The sequence below is a fragment of the Castanea sativa genome, chromosome 1, assembly GCF_040712315.1.
Source record: "Castanea sativa cultivar Marrone di Chiusa Pesio chromosome 1, ASM4071231v1".
NCBI lineage: Eukaryota > Viridiplantae > Streptophyta > Magnoliopsida > Fagales > Fagaceae > Castanea > Castanea sativa.
Genome location: NC_134013.1, coordinates 573,805 through 594,776, shown reverse-complemented (window position 1 = coordinate 594,776; position 20,972 = coordinate 573,805). Strand labels below are relative to the sequence as shown.

The window sequence follows — 20,972 nt, the reverse complement described above, 5'->3', positions numbered from 1 at the left end:
AGGCTTGTTTGGATTTGCTTTTGGAGGGATCAAAAAGTACTTTATGAGGCCTACAATTTACTATTGGGAGTACTTGATAAGGTGAAAAATGACACAAAAAAAAAGATGTCAGCAAAAAAGTCACAAAGAACACCATATAGTACTTAAAAAGTTAAAAATTTGACATAAAAGTAAATAAAATCAAAAACTTTTGTAAAAAATATATATAAAAATATTGCTGTTAACGGGCACCTTGCGGTGCCCGTTAACACATCCCTTTACTATTTATACTTTAGATTTTCTGTTGTATTTTATGAAATCTAATACTAAAATAAAATTCTATCTCTACTTCCTAGTTCCTACTTCCTACAGTAATGTCTATGTTATAGTTGTAGACACTAGACTCTGGAGCCTAGCTAATTCCTCGTATCTCAACAGTTGACATCCTTAGCCACACGAGTATTTACCCAGTTAGAGCATCCACATCAGTTCTTGTATAATCTTCTATAATACAAAAAATTCTTCATTTTACACATTTTAGTAAAAAAAACACCCACATCAGTGGGGCTAAAACTATGTAAAATCTTGCAAAACCATCCACGAGCTACAGTAACCGTGTAAATACACACGGCTACTGTAACTCGTTTATACAATATTTTATCATTTTTTCGTTCGCTCCTTTTTTTCTCTCTCTGATCTGTGCTCAACAAACTCAATTCTCTCATCTTTTTCTTTTTCCTTAGATGCACATAAACACACCCACACACAAACAAATCAACACAGAGATACACTTTGCTCAAAAAAAAAAAAAACATAGAGATACACAAACACAAATCGGTGCTTGACTGGATCGGAGCTCGCGGATCGAGGATCGGAGCTCATGGATCGAGGATTGGAGCTCGCGGACGCGGATCGGAGCTTGCGGACGCGGATCGAAGCTTGGAGCTCGTGGATCGGAGAGGGAGAGTTGATTTGAACTCGTGATTGGAGAAGGAGAATTGATCGAGAGGGAGAGGGAGAGGGAGAGGGAGAGTTGGAGAGATGGGTATAGAGAGAGAGCAACAAATCAAAAATGAGTAGGGAGAGAGAGAAAATGCGCGTATTATATCGGGGTAGTTGGGATAAATAAAAAAAAATTGATTATTTAATTAAAAAAAGGTGATAGAATAGATGGACTGATGTGGGTGTTTTATAAAATTGGATGTGTAAAGTAAAAAAAGTGAGTTTTTAGTGTAAAAGTGGACATGTAAAATGAAAGAATTGATGTAAATGCTCTTATACTTCTGAAAGTGAAAGCAACTCAAGAAAGTGTAACCTGTAGCCTTGTACCACCTCTTGACAATTATCTGCTAGAAAAATTTAAAAAAAAAAAAAAGAAAACCAGGTCTAAAAGGCAATTTTTCACAAATATGTTTCGTAGATGCTGACTTGGCATACAGTGATTAGAGCTAATAATGACATCATTAATAAACTGTGTGAAAGTAATGTTTCAGTCACAATTTGTCTCGTTAATCATTGTGAAGAGCATTACTAGATGGAAAATAGCTAGTACATTGCCCCACTGTTCAAAAAAAGAGCTTGAAATCATTCTGCCTCAAGTCACTTGCACATGAACCAATGCCTGTTTACCATTCCATAACTAGTCACTAAGATCATCATCCTTGAAGTAACCAAAAAACAAAAACTTGAGACTAAATGGAATGTAGGAGGCAAGAGTTTCAAACAGGTACAACAATATATCTAGTAAGAGATGTCTGACACAAGGAATGATCTAAAAAAAATTTCAACCTCTAAAAATGAATGAGCAGATGAACGGTACTATACACCCCAACCTCAAATTAGAGACCAAATGGAGCTACTTTTCATGCCATGTACAAGCCTGTCAACAAGAATCTTAACATAGTTGTGTATGCAACAATCTCCCCATCGTTGTCAATTCAAGCCTTCTCTTTAGAAGGGGATGATATCAAAGAATGTAATGTTGATGCCTGGATAACAGCACTTGGGTTTGTATCCCTAACACGGGCAGATCCGGATCGTCTAAGGTTGAAATTTCTGTCAACACCGCTTTGTAAAAAATCGCGTAATGGCCGTGGAAGGTGTCTAAGTAGCCGCGTTGAAGTCACAAGTAAAATCACGCCCAAAATAATGAGTAACCTGCATTAAAGAAATGAACAAAACATATGGCACATGAATCCTGAACAAGAGCGCTCAAATCTCCATTTGTGCCCTAATCCTTGTGGACAATGTTTTTGCAAATTGAGAGTAAGGACTGAACTATCAATTTTTTTTTTAATAGGTAATAATACTTCTATTGAAATGAGTACATGACAAGTAATTTAACATGACCATATATTTCAGACTGCATAATTTTACCCAAAAGGTGAAGGGTCATGGTAGGTTGACGGCCAGCATAAAAATGAATAGATCCACTAAAGATACACCCAATTAATGCAGACTGATAACTATATTTTTAAGGAAGTGCTAGGAAAGATTTCTAAAATGAGATCAATCGGCTTGCACCATATTTCAAGGTTTAAAAATCAGGCCCAAAGATTAGATTCAAGAGGCTTTCTTCTCTAAGCATATTAAGTTTTTTTTTTTATATAATAAAAAAAAAAGCCCAGTATTTTATACCATCCAAGCAGAAGTGAAAAACGAGCTGTTGGTGCTGAAGGCAATCGTTCACCTAATGCCAGCATACCAGCAAGAACACCAGTCACAATTGATGCAACAGCTGCACACGTGGATACAACAATTGCTCTCCCATGCTTTAGACCACGAGTCTGTTAAAATAGAATGAATAAGCACGTTATGATGATGTTGTTTATGTATAATTTTCTGACAAACACCCAGCAGCTTCAATAGAAATGGTTCCATGATGGATTATGTAAAAACACAGAAGAGAACACCCAATTCACAACAACACCCCCCCCCCACCCCAAAAAAAAAACACACACAGACACAGACACACGGTTACAGACACATTGTGAAAAAAATCTTTAAAATGGCAGACATTTTGGTATGTAGCTAAAGTCTATTTTTGACTCAAGAAAGGTTAATTGGTTAAATATCACAGATGCAAATCCATCAACATTTAGATATGAAAAGTGGATTAAGTCAACTGCTCAAGATACCTGATAATAAAATCCTGTACCGCTACAACATACACTGATTGATATGCAGATAGGTACCAGCATGCTATGGAAGCCCTGCTCAAAAAATACAAATCCCATCTTTGATATTACAGATGCCATCCTGCAATTAGATGTACTAACATTACTTGAAAGATTTTCTTTATATATGTTGAACTTCATTAGAGACAGATTGTAACATAAACTATTCAACAAATTGTTTTAATTTTTTTTTAGCATCAAAATGATTTTATTTAAAACTTACAATTTTTTAAAGTAATGAAGGAAAATGAGAGAAGTGATGTTATGGAGATTATTCAACAAGATCCTATTTGTAAAAATATATTTTAGATGCTGTATAGCATTTTGCCATGATATAAGATGTTTGTAGATGAAAGTTGTCTATTCAAGTGATGCTACAATTCAATCACGCTCTAGTAAGATATGCTAGCATGTTGCCAAGAGCATTGTGGCTTAGTGCCATTGCCCAGTTCTCTCCTTGTGAAGAACTTGGGTTCGAATCCCCCCTCCCCCCATGCTATAAGAAAAAAAAGAAAAAAAAAAGAAAAAAAAAAAGAAGAAGATATTTGGGCATGACCCAAATTCCCCTTCTTCTTTTTATTATCCTTTTATTTATTTTTTTGGGGGAATGGGTGGACCTTTCCTATTTTCCAGCAATTGAGCAAAGTCAGAATTCCAAGGACAACAGTTACAATTCAACATTGATTTATGGTATTTTATTGCAAGACCTTTTATCCTAAAACTAAAAGATAGGGGAGAAGTGAGGTCAAAACACAGAGAAGTTATATGCAAAAAAAAAGGCTCAGTGAGGATATAGTAACAGTACCCAAACAAAATGCCAGATTCCAAGCCATATATAATTTCTTCAACAACTTCAAATTCCATCTGCATCAAAGGAGAATGTCAACAAAGGAAGAGGATATGTAGCAAACACTATCAATAGTATAACTAGTACTAAAAAGCCATTGAATAAATCTTACTAAGTGTCAACATAATTAAAGGGGAATTTACCATCTCCTGTTCTCTTCGTTGGCGTCTGTAAATCCGAAGCCATCCATTAAGAAGTACCTAAGTGCAAGCGTTCTATAAGGCTTAGATCATCACATAATTGTTATACAAAACAATATGTGGAGCATCAATACTAAAGATCAGATGGTGCATAGTATAAGGTACCTACAAACAAGATGGCAACAAAGAATGCCAGCCATGGTAAATGTAAAATAGATATGGAAGTAGCCTCTTGCTCCTCACCTCCAGCACCAACTCCTGCAAATACAAAAGCATCACAGATTATAATACCATATAGGGTCAAATCAATTCAATATTAAAAAAAGAAGAAAATAAAAGCATAACCAATATTGAAAGCATTGAACTTTTTTTTAAATTAGTAAGTCACACAAGCACCAGTGGATCTTGAATCCACAACCTTAATCTCCACCATACTCTTACATGGGAAGAAGGTGCCATTTCAGCTAGAGCTCATCATAGAAAGCATTGAAGTTTTATAAACTTTTCTTTGCAAAGCATAAACATCTTGATAGGCTTGGGATAATAAAAAAGTGAAATCACAAAGAGCATAAATTCACTGCTAATTTACACACCTCACGGGCCTCATGCTGAAAGTTTAGAAAAAGGAATGCGTAAAGAATATTCCTAACTTCTACTTGACATAATAATTATGAGAGCTCAAGATTCTAAAATATTCACTTGTTATAATCAACATAGATAATCATGAAGAGCTTAGATTACCTATGGTACCAATACCCGCCAAAGTAATTCCCATCCAGTCAATAGCATTCATGACTTCCTTTAGATAAAAATGTGAAAAGATAGAAAGAATAGCGAGTCCACAGCCAGAAACTGGTTGGATGACAGATACCTGAGAGCATATTGTTAAGAATCCAACCAAGGTTGAAACAAATGCACAAAACCACTATATATATATTTAAGTAGTAGGGTTAACCTTTTGGTCTGTGATGACAAAAATTTGCAGATAAGCTAAATAACTAGATAGAATATTTAGGTTCGCATTTTGCAAATATAAATGTATGCCAATGAGCTCTAGCTGAGCTCAAATGGCAACTCCTTCCCTTGCAAGTGTTAGGTGGAGGGTGCAACTACAAGTTCAAGATCCATTGGGTGAATGTCTAATTTACCAATAAAAAAACAAAGGCAAATATACATTTATGCATGTAATGTGTTAAACAAATTCAATTCTACAAATTCTCACATATAATATTGGTTTTCATGTTTATGCTAACAAAAAGAACCTTCACAAAATAACACAAGGACTAATAACTTTCTATCACTTTTTCTATAGATATGATAAAATTTGAAACTATGATGTTTGCTCTATGATGATTAGTATTTACTATCAGGCCAAGACACTAATGGGTTTCCTTTTTGCTATTGGCAAGATTCAATCCTAGATCCTAGCTAGGCCAGTTATTAGATGACAAAAGACTTTATCGGTTAAGCTAACTAGAACACGTAACTTTCTATCATCATCACTATTATTATTATTATTTGGGAAAACTACATAAGAAGGCTCACAGTTATATCCTATTTCAAAGTCCCAAACTTATGAAACCGTTTCAATTTGAAGTCCCTATCCATCTACATTAGTCATTTACAATATTCTGGGCAGCAATAAAGCATAGAGAAAAGAAAACCGTTAATAAACTTTGTGTTTGAATTGAATAGTCAATTTAGAGTTTTTGGCAATCACATTCTAACTCAAAGCAACGTTTTATCTCTCTAGCCTCTATGTTCAATGACTACCAAATTGATTTATGAACAAGCCTGTCTTTATATTGAAAGGATTTGGTAAATTTGGGACTTAAATTGACAATTATTTTTTATAAAAAAAATGGGGTCTTTTTTTTAATATGATTTATAGCAAGAAATAAGATATATATAGTAAAAAAATAATAAGCAAGATAGGAAAGGTAGAAGAAAGTGAAGGGGGGGTACATAGTACATACAGGAGCTTGAGAGAGTGCCCTCAACATCAACATTGCTCCAAAGATATCCATTAGAAAACCAATCAACCAAGATTTGTTGAAAGCATATGCCCTTATCACCTGGATGCCAATAATAACAATAAATTACAAAATTTGATTAACTGGGCATGCATGAAAATCAAAAGGGCTGTGATCTATATTAAAAAGAAAGAACCTTGAACTTGAAAGAGAGTGGGGGAAGAATGACGGTGCCCTTTTTCTGAAGAACTTTGCCGATGTTGTTTCCAGCTGTTGCTGCTAACGTTAAAAGAATCGATTCCCACATCTCCGATCTCTCCCTCTCCCTCTCTCTCTCTCTCTCTCTCGCTCGCTCGCTCGCTCAGATGTATCCTCCTATTTTTGTTTCTAAACAATATGAGTCTTGTTATTATTCATTGTTTGGTAAGGTTTCGTTTGGTTTTGGCTGAGGTCTGAAGTTAACAAATTTTTATATTTGTTTTGTGGGGGTGGGTGGGGGCCATTGCTGATGATGTGGCTTAGTTTTACACGAGCAAAGCATGGAGAGTGAACATGGTGGCGGCCATTGATAATTTCAATTTGATCTGATTTCTAATTTGTGATTTCCTCTCAATGATTTTTCTCCCTTTAATTTCCCTTTTTTTAAAATATTATTTTATTTGGTCTTAACGTCACCATATTAGTGAAAGTTGCTTCCCGATGTCGGTTAAAACTCTCTCTTAAACTAAAATAAATAAGGAGAGCTTCCCATAAAAAAATAAAAAAATAAATAAAGATGAGAAAAAAATAGAAAATCGTAAGGGGGGTATGAGCCTTAAACTAAACAATATCTACACAATTGAGATTGGGTTATTAGAAATGGCATTAGAGTCATATCCAATCCGAAAGTAAGAGCCCTACATGTGAGGATGTGTGTGCTTGTGAGGGAGTGGATTGTAAAGAATCAAAGGAAGAAACAGTCTTGAAGTCTTATATTGTTTGGAGAAGTATATGTGAATGTGCTTATAAGGAATGATCTCCCTTCAATATATTGAAACCTATGAGCCACAAAGTGGATAATATCTACTCATGACTAGGGTGATTATTTTGCAATTCCAAGTTCCCGATTTTATTGTGTTTTACCCCTAATGCTTCAATTCCAAGTTCCAGTTTTTATTGTGTTTTACTATTTTTCCTAATGCTAATAGCCACAGTTATTTTATAGGCTGATTTCTGCCCTTAAAAAAGCAAATAATATATACCCAAGTTCTTGTTTTTATTGTGTTTTACTATTTTCCCTAATGGTTCAAAATGTGAATAATTGGAAAAAAGAACTTCTTTTACTTGCTTTTAAAATAAAGAGGGTCCATTTCAAGGAAAATTTTATAATTTCAGACATTTTTTTATTTATTAATAATTTCACAAATTTAATCATCTATTTCTTCTTTTTTCTTTTTTCTTTTTAAATTCACTTTGGTTTTAAGTTCTTGCACAACAGCTCACATATTGTAATCTCAATACAATAATACCACTATAATTGGATTTACATCTAGAAGAATTCTTGACAATCAATGTTAGGTAAGGCATTATACTTTGTGATTCATGCATCGATCACAAGAGAAAGTATCTCATAAGACCATCTCATGATACACCCTTATGACATTTGGTTGGCTATGAGACCCACATACCCACATATTGTGAGAAGCGCACTCCATGAGATTGTCTCTATACAATAATTTTTCCGACCACAGAGGCAAATTAATAAAATTCATCCGAGTGAAGATGGAAGGGGAAGATGCATGCCAAATGAAAATTACACTCCCAAGGTTGTCTGAAATGGATGGTGACAGTAACCTATCTAATACCATAGAGCGTTGAACAATAAAATGAGCATCAGTGTCCAATGCAGATGGTCCTAATGCACCTCCTTATGCAAACTGAAACTTCATTTAAAAACTTTCTCATCGTGTGGTCCAGCATTACCTGGTGTCCTCAGGACGTGTATCTATTAAAATTCATCTTCCCTAAGAATCTTTTATCAATACATTATATAAACCCATCTGACATGCTGTGACATAAACTTAAGCATAGTTTATAAATTACAAAAAGACATGAACTTTGAGCATAATGTGCTGTACTGATATTAAAATCAGACATAGTTGCCCTTTAATTTTTTAAACTGGCAAGACATGATGACAACTCTAAGTCATTGACTGCTGCGTTTTGTGGTGACATGAGTGCAAGATGACCTAGGGATCCCTGACATGGCTAATTTGCTTCCACATTTTAGTAAGTTTGAAAAATGATTAAATGACACAAATGATTTATAGAAGATTAATAAATATGAATGAAATTAATTCATTTCAAATGGAGAGAATTATTTTCTGTAAATATAAGGCTATACAGTAATTTCTTAGTCCAAGGCAATTATAACCCAGAGCATAGAGGGTAATTATTTTTCACGTGCATAAACATACATTCAGATTGAAATGCACTAAAACAAAATTAGTATTTGAGATTCAATCCCCAATTTCATCTACTTCATCTTTGCAAAATCCAGAGAAGGAAAACCGAAATCCAACCTAAGCCAATTGGTACTTCGCTTATTTTCAAACATAGAGGTTTTGGATCATAATCTTTATATCAGAACTGGATGTGAAGTTACGGGTTTTATCATGTTGCTTCAAAAAATGAAGAGTGGAGGAGAAGTAAAGTGAGTGTTGTGATCAACACAGTTCCAACAATCATGGTCTGAGTCAAATGACAGGTAAGAAACCATTAACATCAAGTGAATGAAAAACTAACAATGAAGGAGGACGATAGAAACAGTTACAACTACCATGGAAATTATAAAGAAAGTTTTTTTTTTTTTTTTTTTAATGCACATCATACATACCCAAAGTCCCAAAAGCAAAACTTGAATAATAGCAAAATAAAAAAGAGTTTAAAGTTGTTAGACACTAGAACCTCACTCTCCATTGCTTATAGTTACTCTCAATATGGAGGGAAAAAGTTCAAAGGAGAAAGAAGGTTGCTAGCACGATAGAACCAACTCAGATGTAACAAATTAACCGTCTACGTAACTTCACCCAAGAAAGCAACCGCATCTCTACAAAAAAAAAAAAAAAAGTAGAAAAAACTCACACCCTAGGACCCAGCTCACCCATTAAATTGAAACAGAACTTTATCATCTGTCACCTCAATGAACCAAAGTTTTTATTGGACAGGATACAACTTCCTTCAATTCACAGGAAAACCCACACTTAAAAACTCAAGGGAATTTATTGGACATTCAAATATAAATATAAAAGTCCCAAAAAGACAAAACTCTATTTCCTTTGAAAATAACTGAAAGAAGACAAAATCAAAATTGATGCAACTCTGAAATGAAAGAACAGAAAAAGAAAAGGCAAAAATATTGGCTGTCCTTAAAGTTTATATGAAATTTGGTTTCCATCCCTAAATATCTAAACTATCATAATTTTTTTTTTTGTCAATAAACAATTGAAAACATCCACTTCTGTTAACTTTCTATCCTATGTATTAGATACCTGTGACATTACTTAATCTGAAATAGAGCACCACATTAAAAACTTAAAAAAAAAAATTAAAAATTAAAAATCATTATCCTAAGTATTAGTATGACATGGACCAAAACATTAAAAAAATTGTTAAAATATTTAATATATAAATTTCCTTTCCGTTTTATTAGAAACCAAATACACGGTGCTGATCAATTTGACCCAAAAGAAGCAAAGCAGATGTCCAGCTTCTTCAACTGCCTCTTATAACAGTATCTGTTGGTGGTACTGTCAGCTTATCAATAATTGTGTGGATCCAAGTTAATTTGGGGTGAGACTGGCTTTGAGGTCTCTAGTATCTCCATGCTCCTTGGTGTGACCATCTTTGTTGTGGGATTGCAACGTACAGGATACAAGTTATTCAAGGAACTAGCGCCAGCATTGAAATTATACAGGTTTGTGTAGTGTAATTGGATAAATCTAAAACTGCTCTGCTAGTTATGTCTTCAAGAAATAACAACTTTTTCTTGTGCTTAAACTTATTGCCTATCCTTGCCTTTCGGCTAAGACTGAGCTTAATACATACCCTCAATATTGTTTAATAACTGAATATGATAGGGAACTAAAGTTAAAGATCCTTGATGGGTACTTCAAATTATGTCCTTTACCACACGAAGTTCTGAATTTTTGGAAGATTGTGTTTGGTTGTCGAGAAAATGTGAGAAAAAAAAGGAAATAATGTTTATGTCCATGTCATATTAAGTTATGTGTTTTTCTTTGTGTTTCATGTCAAATTTAGTAATGCCACCTAGGCATTCTGTTAGACATGTAGGGTAAACAGTTAATGAAAGTGGACAAAAGGACAAAGTGTAACTTTTTTATGAAAAGAATTTTTTTTTTTTTGTTGATAATTTAGGGGTGAAAACCAAACTTTTGTAATTGGGGATGAAAACCGAACTTCATGTAAAATTTAAAGACAAAAAATTATTTTTGGTAAAATATAAGAACATAGGAATCAACACATAGGCTTGCTTGAAATCGGTAGAAGAAAGCAAAACTTAGGAATCAACACTTAGAGTTGGCTGGAATCAGCACAAGACCATTAAGAAAGTCTCAATGGAAATTTTATCAATCAAGCAAACTATCAAATTTCTCCGTAGGAGTACAGTAACATTCTTATATAACATACTAGGACTAAACCCTAATTCTAATTCACTTAGGAAGACCTGAATTACAAAAAATAACCTTGACTCTATGAAAGTAAATATAATACTAATAACCTAATTAACTAATAAGACTGAGAATTTCAGCAGCTGGAAAAGCCATTGTCAATGGAAAATGATGATATAAAGGGACTTCAGAAGTTACTAAAGCTAATGACTAATGAAGACACATACTCCTAGCATGTCACTGCTTCCATTAAAATCCTCAACCAGGATGTACAACCATATTCTATTTGGATAAAAAATGACAGATTTATATATAGTATGATTGTCCGCATATGATCACATGATAATTTTATCAAGCTTTAGGATGCTGGAGCATGACTCAGCAAACAAGAAGAAGAAGTACTCCAGTAAATGACAGAGCAAAATACAAGACAAAGAATAAAGGTACATGCTCCATACTCAAATAAGGAACATCCCATAAGTCATTCATAAACAACATATACCCCATATACCTAACGTGAGATGAGAAAGCATTGCGCCCAAGAGTATTGAATGAAATTATAGGTTAGTAGAATCATTAATCCATTTTGATCCTATGGACTAGGAAATAGTTTTAACGAAATCTTTTTAAGGGCTAAAATGATATGCTAGCATCAGTCTATCACTAAACAAGATATGGTCGCAAAGGCAAAACTTATACTGAGTAACCTTGACTATTGATCGCTGTGAGTCAACCATGGACTGTAACCAGAGCATTTACAATAGAGATATTGCAGGTGTAATTACCATGCGGGTTGACACGAAAAGACAATAATAGAAAGAAGGATCATGCTAAACATTAACTTGGGCTAGGGAAAGAGGTGTTTTTGATATGATCAAAATAAAAGGCAAGAAAAAAAAAATTCTAAGGTCATAACCAAAGAAAGTACTTTCTATAAATATAAACAACTAGATGAAAGCAACCCCTTTACTTAAGAAAGAAATCAAATTCCTATAAATAAAAAAAATCAAATCCCACATTTATATTTTGTACAAAGTGCCAAAAATTAGAAAGCCAAGAGTACTCCAAGGTGGTTCATCAACATTAGGCAATCTCAAAAGACAAATATAGCTTTCGATGACACCAGTATCAAGAATCATACAACAACAAACAAAGCCTAGTCCCACAATTTTGGGGGTCGGCTAGCAAAAATTATAAGTGACATAAATAAAATAACTTCCAAGCCTGAAAGAATATCCTCCAGGAGCCAACAAAGTAACACAGTTTACCCACCAATTTACCACTCAGTTTATTGATCAACCCAAATCATGAATTTATGATCACAAGACCCACAAACTTCATAAACACAGTTATAGAATGACACAAAATTTGAAATTGTCAAATTCAAACAGAACTTGTAGCAATTAACATACAAGAAGAAAAGAGCAGAGTATAGAATCACCACCAGCCATAAACCACTTGGACGTACTTATGTTTAAGCCACCTGAAGCTTCTCCTCAAGGAGCCCTTAACTTGGCCTTCCACAGAGTACATCTTATAGCTAGCAACCCTCTTCTTCCTCTGAAACTCAGGGTCACCAAAAGCCCAGGACTTTGCAGAAGCACTCTTCGCTTTCTTGAGCTTCATGCCCCTATTTTTGTTGTTGTAGTTGGCCATCTGGGTCTGTCCATAGGAGGCACTGTAGGACCTGAGTTCATAGGAAGTGGCTGGTCTGGGTGGTGGTGGCCCATAATAGCTCTCCATCTGCATATTCCCATGCCCATATTCATCTGATCTGTTGTAGTCTCCCATGATATTTTGTGGCAGAGATACACAGAAAGATTCAATTTTTAAGGTGGTTTCTGTTTTTGGTGTGAGGCTTTGATCTTGACAGGAGTATATAATATGAATTATTGAAACGTAGGGTCTAGTAATGGGTTAACCAGCTCTAGCTATCTCTACCTGGGTTGGTTAATGTTGGTTACATTGGTTTGGTGTGCCCAAAAAAGTTAACTTTTTTATTTTTTATTTTCCTTATTTTCGGATTCGGATAGGAGTAGTCCTGACTTTGGGGTTGATTGTAGTTGGCGTGTTCAGTGGGGGAATCATGTTGTCTGGTCTTAAGTTCTTTTATTTTGATTTTGTTTTATTTCTTAAATGCTGCATTGACTTGGACCAAACCCCAAAAGACTAGCGTTGAGCCCACGTCTATAATAGTCTTTACGATTTTTGTTGTGTTGGTTGATTGTCTTTACTCTTTACCATTATTTTTACTCTTACCATTATTTTATGGCAAGACTTCTCACACATGCATTCGAGTATTGGAAGAGACATGAGACGAGACTAATAAGATTGATATGGATTAATTTTAAACACATTGTCATGTTTTAATTGTATCTTTATTTTGATTTAAGATATATAAGGGCTTGTTTATCGAATGGTTAGAATCATACTTGATTTTTTTTTTTTTGTGATAGGCGTATAATAATTACTAGGTAAAAATGATATTGTTTCAATTTGTAACAAATATTATGTCCCTCCTATTATTCCAAACATTCAAATAAGATGGATGGTCAGTCGAGCAGAGGAGTTGAGTCCAATATTTTAGTGTTGATATTACTACTCTCTAAGCCGAGATGTAGTCAATATATGTACTATTTCCCAGATTTATTTTCTTTTATGTGTTCCTTTGGCACACTTTGTTTTTAATTGAATTATTCAGCTCTATAAATAAGCTAAATAATTACAGCTGCATTATATCTTAAAATCTTAAACTCTAACCATGAAATAAGTGGAGCTTTTTGTAATTAAGAAAAGGCCAAATAAATTCTGGTTCAATTTTCATTGAAGGAGAAAAAGACTTATCAATCACTAAATAATAAATATGAAGTTGATTTTGGAGTACCCGAGGGTGCAAATTATTATGTCGGGTGCCATGTTCGGTTGCATAATTAAAATATGAACAGAAAAAGTCATCGTGCTTTTTTTTATTCTCCTTCTGAATCCCTTTGTTCTCCCTAACACACACAGACATCCCTTTGCATAATTATAATAGAAGTGTTCTTAATGTTACCATTGCATTTTGAGAGTTCCTCATAATACAACATATTCTGAAGCATATCTTAGGGAATTCCAAGGGGAGAGATCCTATAACCATCCTCCAGCAAGTGGGTAACAGAGGGTGGAGAATCACTTCAAGAGGCAATATTTTGTTCTTCAATTCAAAACCATACATGATCCTCCACAGCATACTCAAACGAGCATAAAACACAAGCCATATAGAGAAACCTCATATCATTCACAAAGGATTAGGCCAGGAGGTAAAAAACAGATTTGAGAGATAAAAATGAGAGAGAGATAGAGAATAAAGAATGGAATATCCAGTCCAGCCCAAAAGATCAAATTTGAGGTATGTTCTAGTGTTAAGGTAGTTGAAACACAAACACAGCTTCATCTTCCAGTTTTTGGTACCAAAAAAATAATTATTTTAAAGTGAAGAGTCGCAGAGATAGACTAGATATAGCAAGTTAACAGCTCAAAGAGAAACACTGGAGCAAGTTCAGCTCTACATAACATCCCAACATAATCAAATCATGTTTCAACTCTACATAACATCCCCTCTCACACATACACGGAAAACCAAGCTTAGCTCAAATGAGACCAAACAAAGCTACAATCGATTCTGCAAATCTTTTACTTTAATAAGACATCAGAAGTACAAAGCAAACTCATGACAAAATTTGCAAAAATGGATACTTTGCCCAAATTGGGAATGGCCTCCCATCTCAAACGCAGAGAACCCAAAACCCCCCATTTTTAGGCAAGTTCAATCCATGCTTATAAAAAGCCCTAGACCTACGAGAAATAAAGTAATAAATATTGCTTCCAGATTAGAATCCTTCGAACATGCCAGCTAAAAGCACATCAAAGGAGATCAGCAACATTTGCTGGCAGCTCCTCAATCACCACATTGTAGAACTTCTGGATGTCAAAGAGCATCCTATCATCATCCTTGGTCACAAAATTGATGGCAACACCCTTCCTCCCAAACCTTCCACTACGACCAATTCGATGGAGGTAGTTCTCTGGCTGTGTTGGAAGATCATAATTTATCACAAGAGAAACTTGCTGGACATCAATACCCCTGGCCAAGAGATCAGTAGTGATGAGAACACGAGAAGACCCAGACCGGAATTCCCGCATGATGATGTCCCTTGTGTTTTGGTCCATGTCTCCGTGGGTGGCAGAAACTGTATGATCACGACTGCGCATCTTGTCTGTCAGCCAATCAACCTTGCGCCTGGTGTTCACAAAAATGACACTTTGAGTGATTGCCAAGGTTTCATAAAGATCACAGAGAGTCTCGAGCTTCCATTCCTCCTTTTCAACATTGACATGGAATTGCTTGATACCCTCAAGGGTTAGCTCATCACGTTTAACAAGAATCCTCACAGGTTTATTCATGAACTTCCTTGTGATCTCAAGGGCCTCAGGTGGCATTGTGGCAGAGAAAACCCCAACCTGAATTTTTGGTGGCAGCAGCTGGAAGATATCATAGATCTAGAAAATAGAAACCCTGCTTGTTAGAACAAGGTACTACCAAAATGGACAGCATTTAGATTAGGTGAAAACTGATCTTTAACACACTGGAGCAAAATTCAGCTTGCAAGGCCGCACATTCATTTAAAAAGAATAAGCACACCAGATGCCAACACAAGTTTTACCAATAACTAGCATGAAATGAGTAAGATATTTTCCCACTATCTTGAATTAAGTATGAATGCCACATTAATTTTTTTAAAAAAAATAATAAAAAAAACCTCAAACTCACATTTCTAGATAATATTTGAAGGCAGCACAAAAATAATAGATTCGTATTAAAAGAATAGCAAGCACCTGATCCTTGAACCCTCGTGAAAGCATTTCATCTGCTTCATCTAACACAAACATCTTAATGTAATCAGGGCGAAGTGATTGCCTCCGCAGCATGTCAAACACACGACCTGGGGTACCAACAACAACATGGACCCCAGCAGAAAGAATTCTTTGATCCTCGCGGACACTGGTTCCACCAACACAGGCATGAACCTTGACACCCAAATAGTCACCAAGGGCCCGCATGACCTTCTCAATCTGTTGAGCAAGCTCTCTAGTGGGAGCAAGAACTAATGCCTGGCATTCAACCAAGCCATAGTCAAGCTGCTGCAAAATTCCAGAGCAAAAAGTAGCAGTTTTTCCAGTTCCAGACTGTGCTTGTTGAATCACATCGAGTCCCTTGCAGAAAGGAACAATCCCCCTTTGCTGAATTGCAGAGGGCTTCTCAAAACCTTCAAAAGTTTCATCCAAATATCAGCTTCCCATGTTACCACAAGTTTAAAGTCAAGTCTCAGAGTAAATATTAGAGAAAAAAGGCGTTGACTTATCATGTTATACTGCAAAACATCACTTTAAATGAACACCATCCTTTGCACACACAAGTATTTTTACAACCTGATTCGTAAAACAATTTCTGAAGCCATGGCAGCCGTGAACATAAAAACAATTAGAGGATATTGCCAGAAAAAATGAATCTGCTTACAGAGCCATGATGGACAAAAGAAATAGGACGTTCTTAAACACATATGTCTGTGATTTCAATCTTCGTAAAATATTAAAAAAATAATAATAAAAAAAAACTAGAATCATGACATTTTTTTTCTACAGGGAAACACATATGTCTGTGGGTTGCATTTACTTCCTCAACAAGATACACCGACTCAGAAAGTTTGAATTTCTTTCAAAAGCAAAACGCATGATCTGACATACCATAGGCATAGATTCCTCTTAGGAGGTTCTCTTGCAAACCCATAGCATCAAAACTCTCAAAAACTTCATCATATGATGTGAAGAACTCTTGCCCATCAGTTCCCAATCTGCTCCCAATAATTCATTAACAAAGCATGAGTCTTTTATTGTAGGCATCATATAATAAGCATGATATGCCAAAATAAGTATGCGTCACCAGCAATGCATGTGTAGAAAATTTTGGGAAAACAAAATAGAAGGGAAATAACTTACAATTCGCTCATTTTAGCATCATATTGACGAGCGTCAAATTGCGATCCCTCTGGTGCCACACCAGCCATGACTGCAAAGAGTAGGCAGTAAATAATAAACTCTTAATGTACTTAAGCAAACCTTGATTTAGTTATGCATACCAATAACAAAGTAGATCTTCTATGTATTATTGGCTAACAATTATATGAATTTGTATTAACATACAAGGCAAGATCTTGCTAAAAAGATATCAATTTGAATTCACTAAGCCACTTAGAAAGAAACTAAATAAATTTTTTTCCTGAGGTTATTAGAGGTAAAGATAAATTCATAAAAAATGAAAGATTCAGTTCCAATACTAGTTTTGCTGAATCCTAAGAAGTATAAACACAAACAGAAAAAAAGGTTCCAGCTAAATCAACAGCATATTTCCATATAATTCCAACCAAAGCCACCGAAGACTACATGACATGCCATATACAAGCACAATTACATGAAGGGGATTATTTCTCTTTTTGTTCTCTAGCCGCCAAACAAATCAATTTGCAAAGATGATCCCAGCTCATGAAAAAACAAGTACACAAGGGCAACATGGTAAGCATAGTAGATTCATTAAGATCCGTTTGATAACCATTTTGTAAAGCATCATTATTTCAAGGGGTGGAGCACAAGTATCATTAAAAGATCCCAAAATCCAGAATGCTATCTCTAAATTGAAATCATTCAGAGATGTTGGATGATAGAAAGTGAAGATAAAGGTATATCTAAGTTGAGTGGATGATAAAAATAAAAAATAAAAAGATTCATCACAGACATATCGGAACACCATGTAAGCAACTTGTTTAACATTTCTATTACATAGCTGAAATCTGTCAATAATCCCTATACAATATGCTATAAGCATATCCTTATTCAATCCTTCAACTTCATTAGTTGAAAAGCGAATTACATTACAGCTTACCCGTAAATTTTCAAATCCATGTCCACCCAGACAACACCCACAGTCCCCCCAAAATATACTCAACCACACAACCTAATGAACCCATCATCACCAAGAGGAAGAAAAACCTTACACAAATAATTCAGGAGCAAGTTATTCACAAACGAATCCTATTTAATGAACTAAATCACAGCTGATCTTGTCCAGTAAGATACAAAAAAATCAAACTAGATGAGCTAAACCCAGAAAGTTTCATTAAAATCAATGACAGATTAAGAACAATAAGCACATGAATAAGACCAAATTTCCAATCTTTTCAAAATTTTATCGAAAAACAAAGAAAGCCCAGAAAATTATTCATCGATCTAAGCTCACAAACACAATAAAACCAATCATCAACAACCAAATCCATACTCAAACCAAAAAAGAAAAAAGAAAAAAGAAGCAAGCTTTTACCTTGAACTGAAAGCGATAACGAGAGAGAAAGAGAGATTGTTTGATTAAAAGGGGTTTTAAGGGTTAGGGTTTCTTTTCCCAAACTCCTCGGATCTCTTTAGGTTGGAGGAGTTAAGGGAATAAAGCAATGAAACGCAGAGAGAGAGGAAGAAGAAGAAGCAGAGGCTAAAAAGCAATAAAAGAGGATTGGGGAAAAAAAAAAATGTGTTTTTGATTTAGGGATTTTGGACTTTTGTGATCGGCATCGGCTTTTTTCGTTTTGGCAGTTTTGCCCTTCACACTTGTTTGTTATTGCTTTTTTACTGCTTGTGTTTTCTCGTAGACGTTTTGTTTTTGTTTTTGTTACGACGTCGTTGGATTCTATTCTATACCAGAAAAGTCGTATTCGTATATAAAACAAACATCGATTATTATTATTATGTTTTGTCCTAAATAAGAAAGGTGAAGGTGAAGTGAAACTACTTATAGAGCTGTTTGTGAGCTGTAAATTAGCATCCGTTAATTAGAGGTGTTTGGAAGAGTAGTTTAAATTATGTTGTTAGAGTGTTTTTGATATTTGTGTGGGTGAAAAGTGTGTGTAAATATGTGTAATATTGTTTAAAATGTATAGTTGTGTGTTAAAATTAGGTGTCAAACAGGTCCTTAGTTTTCGTTTGCTCTAGCAAGTATAGTTTCATTGTCTTTTTTTTTTCACATTAAATTTATTAAGTTAGTCAAAATATAACTGTAATTAAGCCAAAATAAATTGGATAAGCTATAAATAAGCTCTAGCAAGTATTTACTAACAACTTTTTTTTTACCCTTACGGATTAATGGTCCGTTTGGTTGGAAGATAGAAAATATTTTAATTTCCTTTATTTTTCTTTGATTGGGAGTGAAAAAGTGGAAGGATGAAAAAAATGTGTTTGTATAAATTTACTCATATGCTCTTATTAAAAAATATACTCAATTAAAACAAAAAAAAGTGAAAAAAAAATCACCCAAATTTATTAGGAAATAAAAATCATATCTAGAAAAAAAATGACGTCTAAATAGAAAACAAAAACAAAAGAAAAAAATCACAAGAAGAAGAAGGAAAAAAAAAAAAAAAGTAAGAGGCAATGTCCAAACCAAAAAAAGAAAAAAAGAAGAAGGAAGAGACAACATACAAACCACACCAAAAAAAAAAAAAAAAAAAACATGACTCAGTTTTACCTATCAAATTCGTCATTTACCTATAAAATTCCTCCTATTCAGTTTTATCTCTATTTTAGAGAGAAAATATTTTGGTAGGCTCGAGAGGAAAACACCTAACCCCACCAATTTTTTTGTCCTCCCCTCCTTCCAACCAAACATCCACATGACTCAATTCATGTTTGCTCTATATATAGTCTCCTTACTATGTCGCAATACTTGGCATCATTTGCCATCTCAATGTGACTGACTCTCTTCCGCAGCTCCTCTGGTTTTTTAAACCTACTTGGATGTTGATTGCACAATTTAAAAATCCTATTGATAATTAAGCCTTGGTGCTTGCTTCTACTAAAGCAAAGAGTAAGCTATAGATTGAGGTGGTCATACTGGCCTTGATTTTTTTGGGGGGGGGGGGGGGGGTGGGGTTAGAGGGAAGATTTATGTGTGCTGTTGGGACTATTGTTCGTGAGCAACTGAATTATTTTTGTTGGAATTCATCATGTTGTTGTCACTCAAAGTCACATGAATGGAATTGTTAAAATATATTAGGATATTCATAAATATGTAGCTAATTCAACTATATTAAGAAATTGCCACATGTATAATTGCTTGTTGGGTGTAGAGGATAAGGGACAGGGTTCAAGTCTCTAGGAGGGAGTTTCACACGCATATACACTTAGATTAAGTTAAAATAGAATTTCTATCTTGTATAAAAAAAAATTGCAATAAATGTGTAGATAATAGTTTCATTGAATAATATGGATTTTCATACTTTAAGGATTACCAACTAAATCCAACATATTCCTATATATATTGGGTGCACTGTAACACACAATTCAATATAGAAAATGTTAAATTATTGATTGTCACAAAAACTTAAGCTATTGGGATATGGTAAATTTAATTATTTAATCACATACTTCTAAACTCCCCCTCACATGTAAGCCGAAACTACATTTTAATAGGTGAGGTCCAACACGTGGGAATTTAAATAGGAGGTAGAGTGGAGGAGATAAATGATCAAACTGAGAACCTATTACTCTAATACCATGTTAAATTATCGATTGTCTCAAAAACTTAAACTATTGAGATATAGTAAATATAATCTTTTAACTATATACTTCTAACAGAAAAATATAGTCGTTTATGGCTTTTGTTGTAGACATATGTCGCTAGACCAAAGCAGGTTAATTTTCCCTCTCTCTCTCTCTCTCTCTCTCTCTCTTATTTATATTTGGGAAATGTTAACAAGCACTGTGCGGTGCTTGTTAATGTTTCCTTTTTTGTGTTTCACTTAAAAAAAAAGAAAAAAAAAAAGTTGTCAAAAAAATTACCAAAAGAGATAAAAAAAACTTGCCAAAAACTAAAAAATTGTCAAAAGCTAAAAAAGTCACCCAAGAAATTACTCAAACGTGTGTTGTTAATGGGCACCGTAACACAACCCTTTATATTTTTACATGGCACGAGGGTCTATGTCGTTGAACCAAGTCTCTTTGTTGAAGCATTTTTTGGTGTTTTCCCTTACCTAAGCAACAGACTAAAACTTACTTTGAGATCATTCCTGCACATTCCCCAACGACCCACGGGGATCCCATGTATACTC

General features: G+C 34.6%; 3 protein-coding genes across 3 annotated transcripts; all 3 read right to left on the bottom strand.

The window, feature by feature from the left end:
- Window positions 1–1,479: 1,479 nt before the first annotated feature.
- On the bottom strand, window positions 1,480–6,546 carry LOC142637628 (putative magnesium transporter NIPA9). The gene is made up of 9 exons (XM_075811778.1): window positions 6,312–6,546; window positions 6,119–6,217; window positions 4,884–5,013; window positions 4,312–4,400; window positions 4,146–4,202; window positions 3,961–4,019; window positions 3,117–3,237; window positions 2,617–2,765; window positions 1,480–2,136 (listed from the first exon to the last, which is right to left on the bottom strand). Exons 1-9 carry the CDS (start codon window positions 6,420–6,422, stop codon window positions 1,917–1,919), a joined length of 1,035 nt encoding a protein of 344 aa, XP_075667893.1. The 5' UTR covers window positions 6,423–6,546; the 3' UTR covers window positions 1,480–1,916.
- A 5,676-nt stretch (window positions 6,547–12,222) lies between these two features.
- Window positions 12,223–12,576, bottom strand: LOC142618286 (uncharacterized). Its single transcript, XM_075791195.1, has one exon. It carries the CDS (start codon window positions 12,574–12,576, stop codon window positions 12,223–12,225), a length of 354 nt encoding a protein of 117 aa, XP_075647310.1.
- Window positions 12,577–14,225: 1,649 nt separating this feature from the next.
- On the bottom strand, window positions 14,226–18,402 carry LOC142608735 (eukaryotic initiation factor 4A-11). The gene is made up of 5 exons (XM_075780423.1): window positions 18,197–18,402; window positions 16,822–16,891; window positions 16,570–16,676; window positions 15,661–16,091; window positions 14,226–15,324 (listed from the first exon to the last, which is right to left on the bottom strand). The coding sequence occupies exons 2-5, from the start codon at window positions 16,887–16,889 to the stop codon at window positions 14,689–14,691; spliced, it is 1,242 nt and encodes a 413-aa protein (XP_075636538.1). The 5' UTR covers window positions 16,890–16,891; window positions 18,197–18,402; the 3' UTR covers window positions 14,226–14,688.
- Window positions 18,403–20,972: the final 2,570 nt, after the last annotated feature.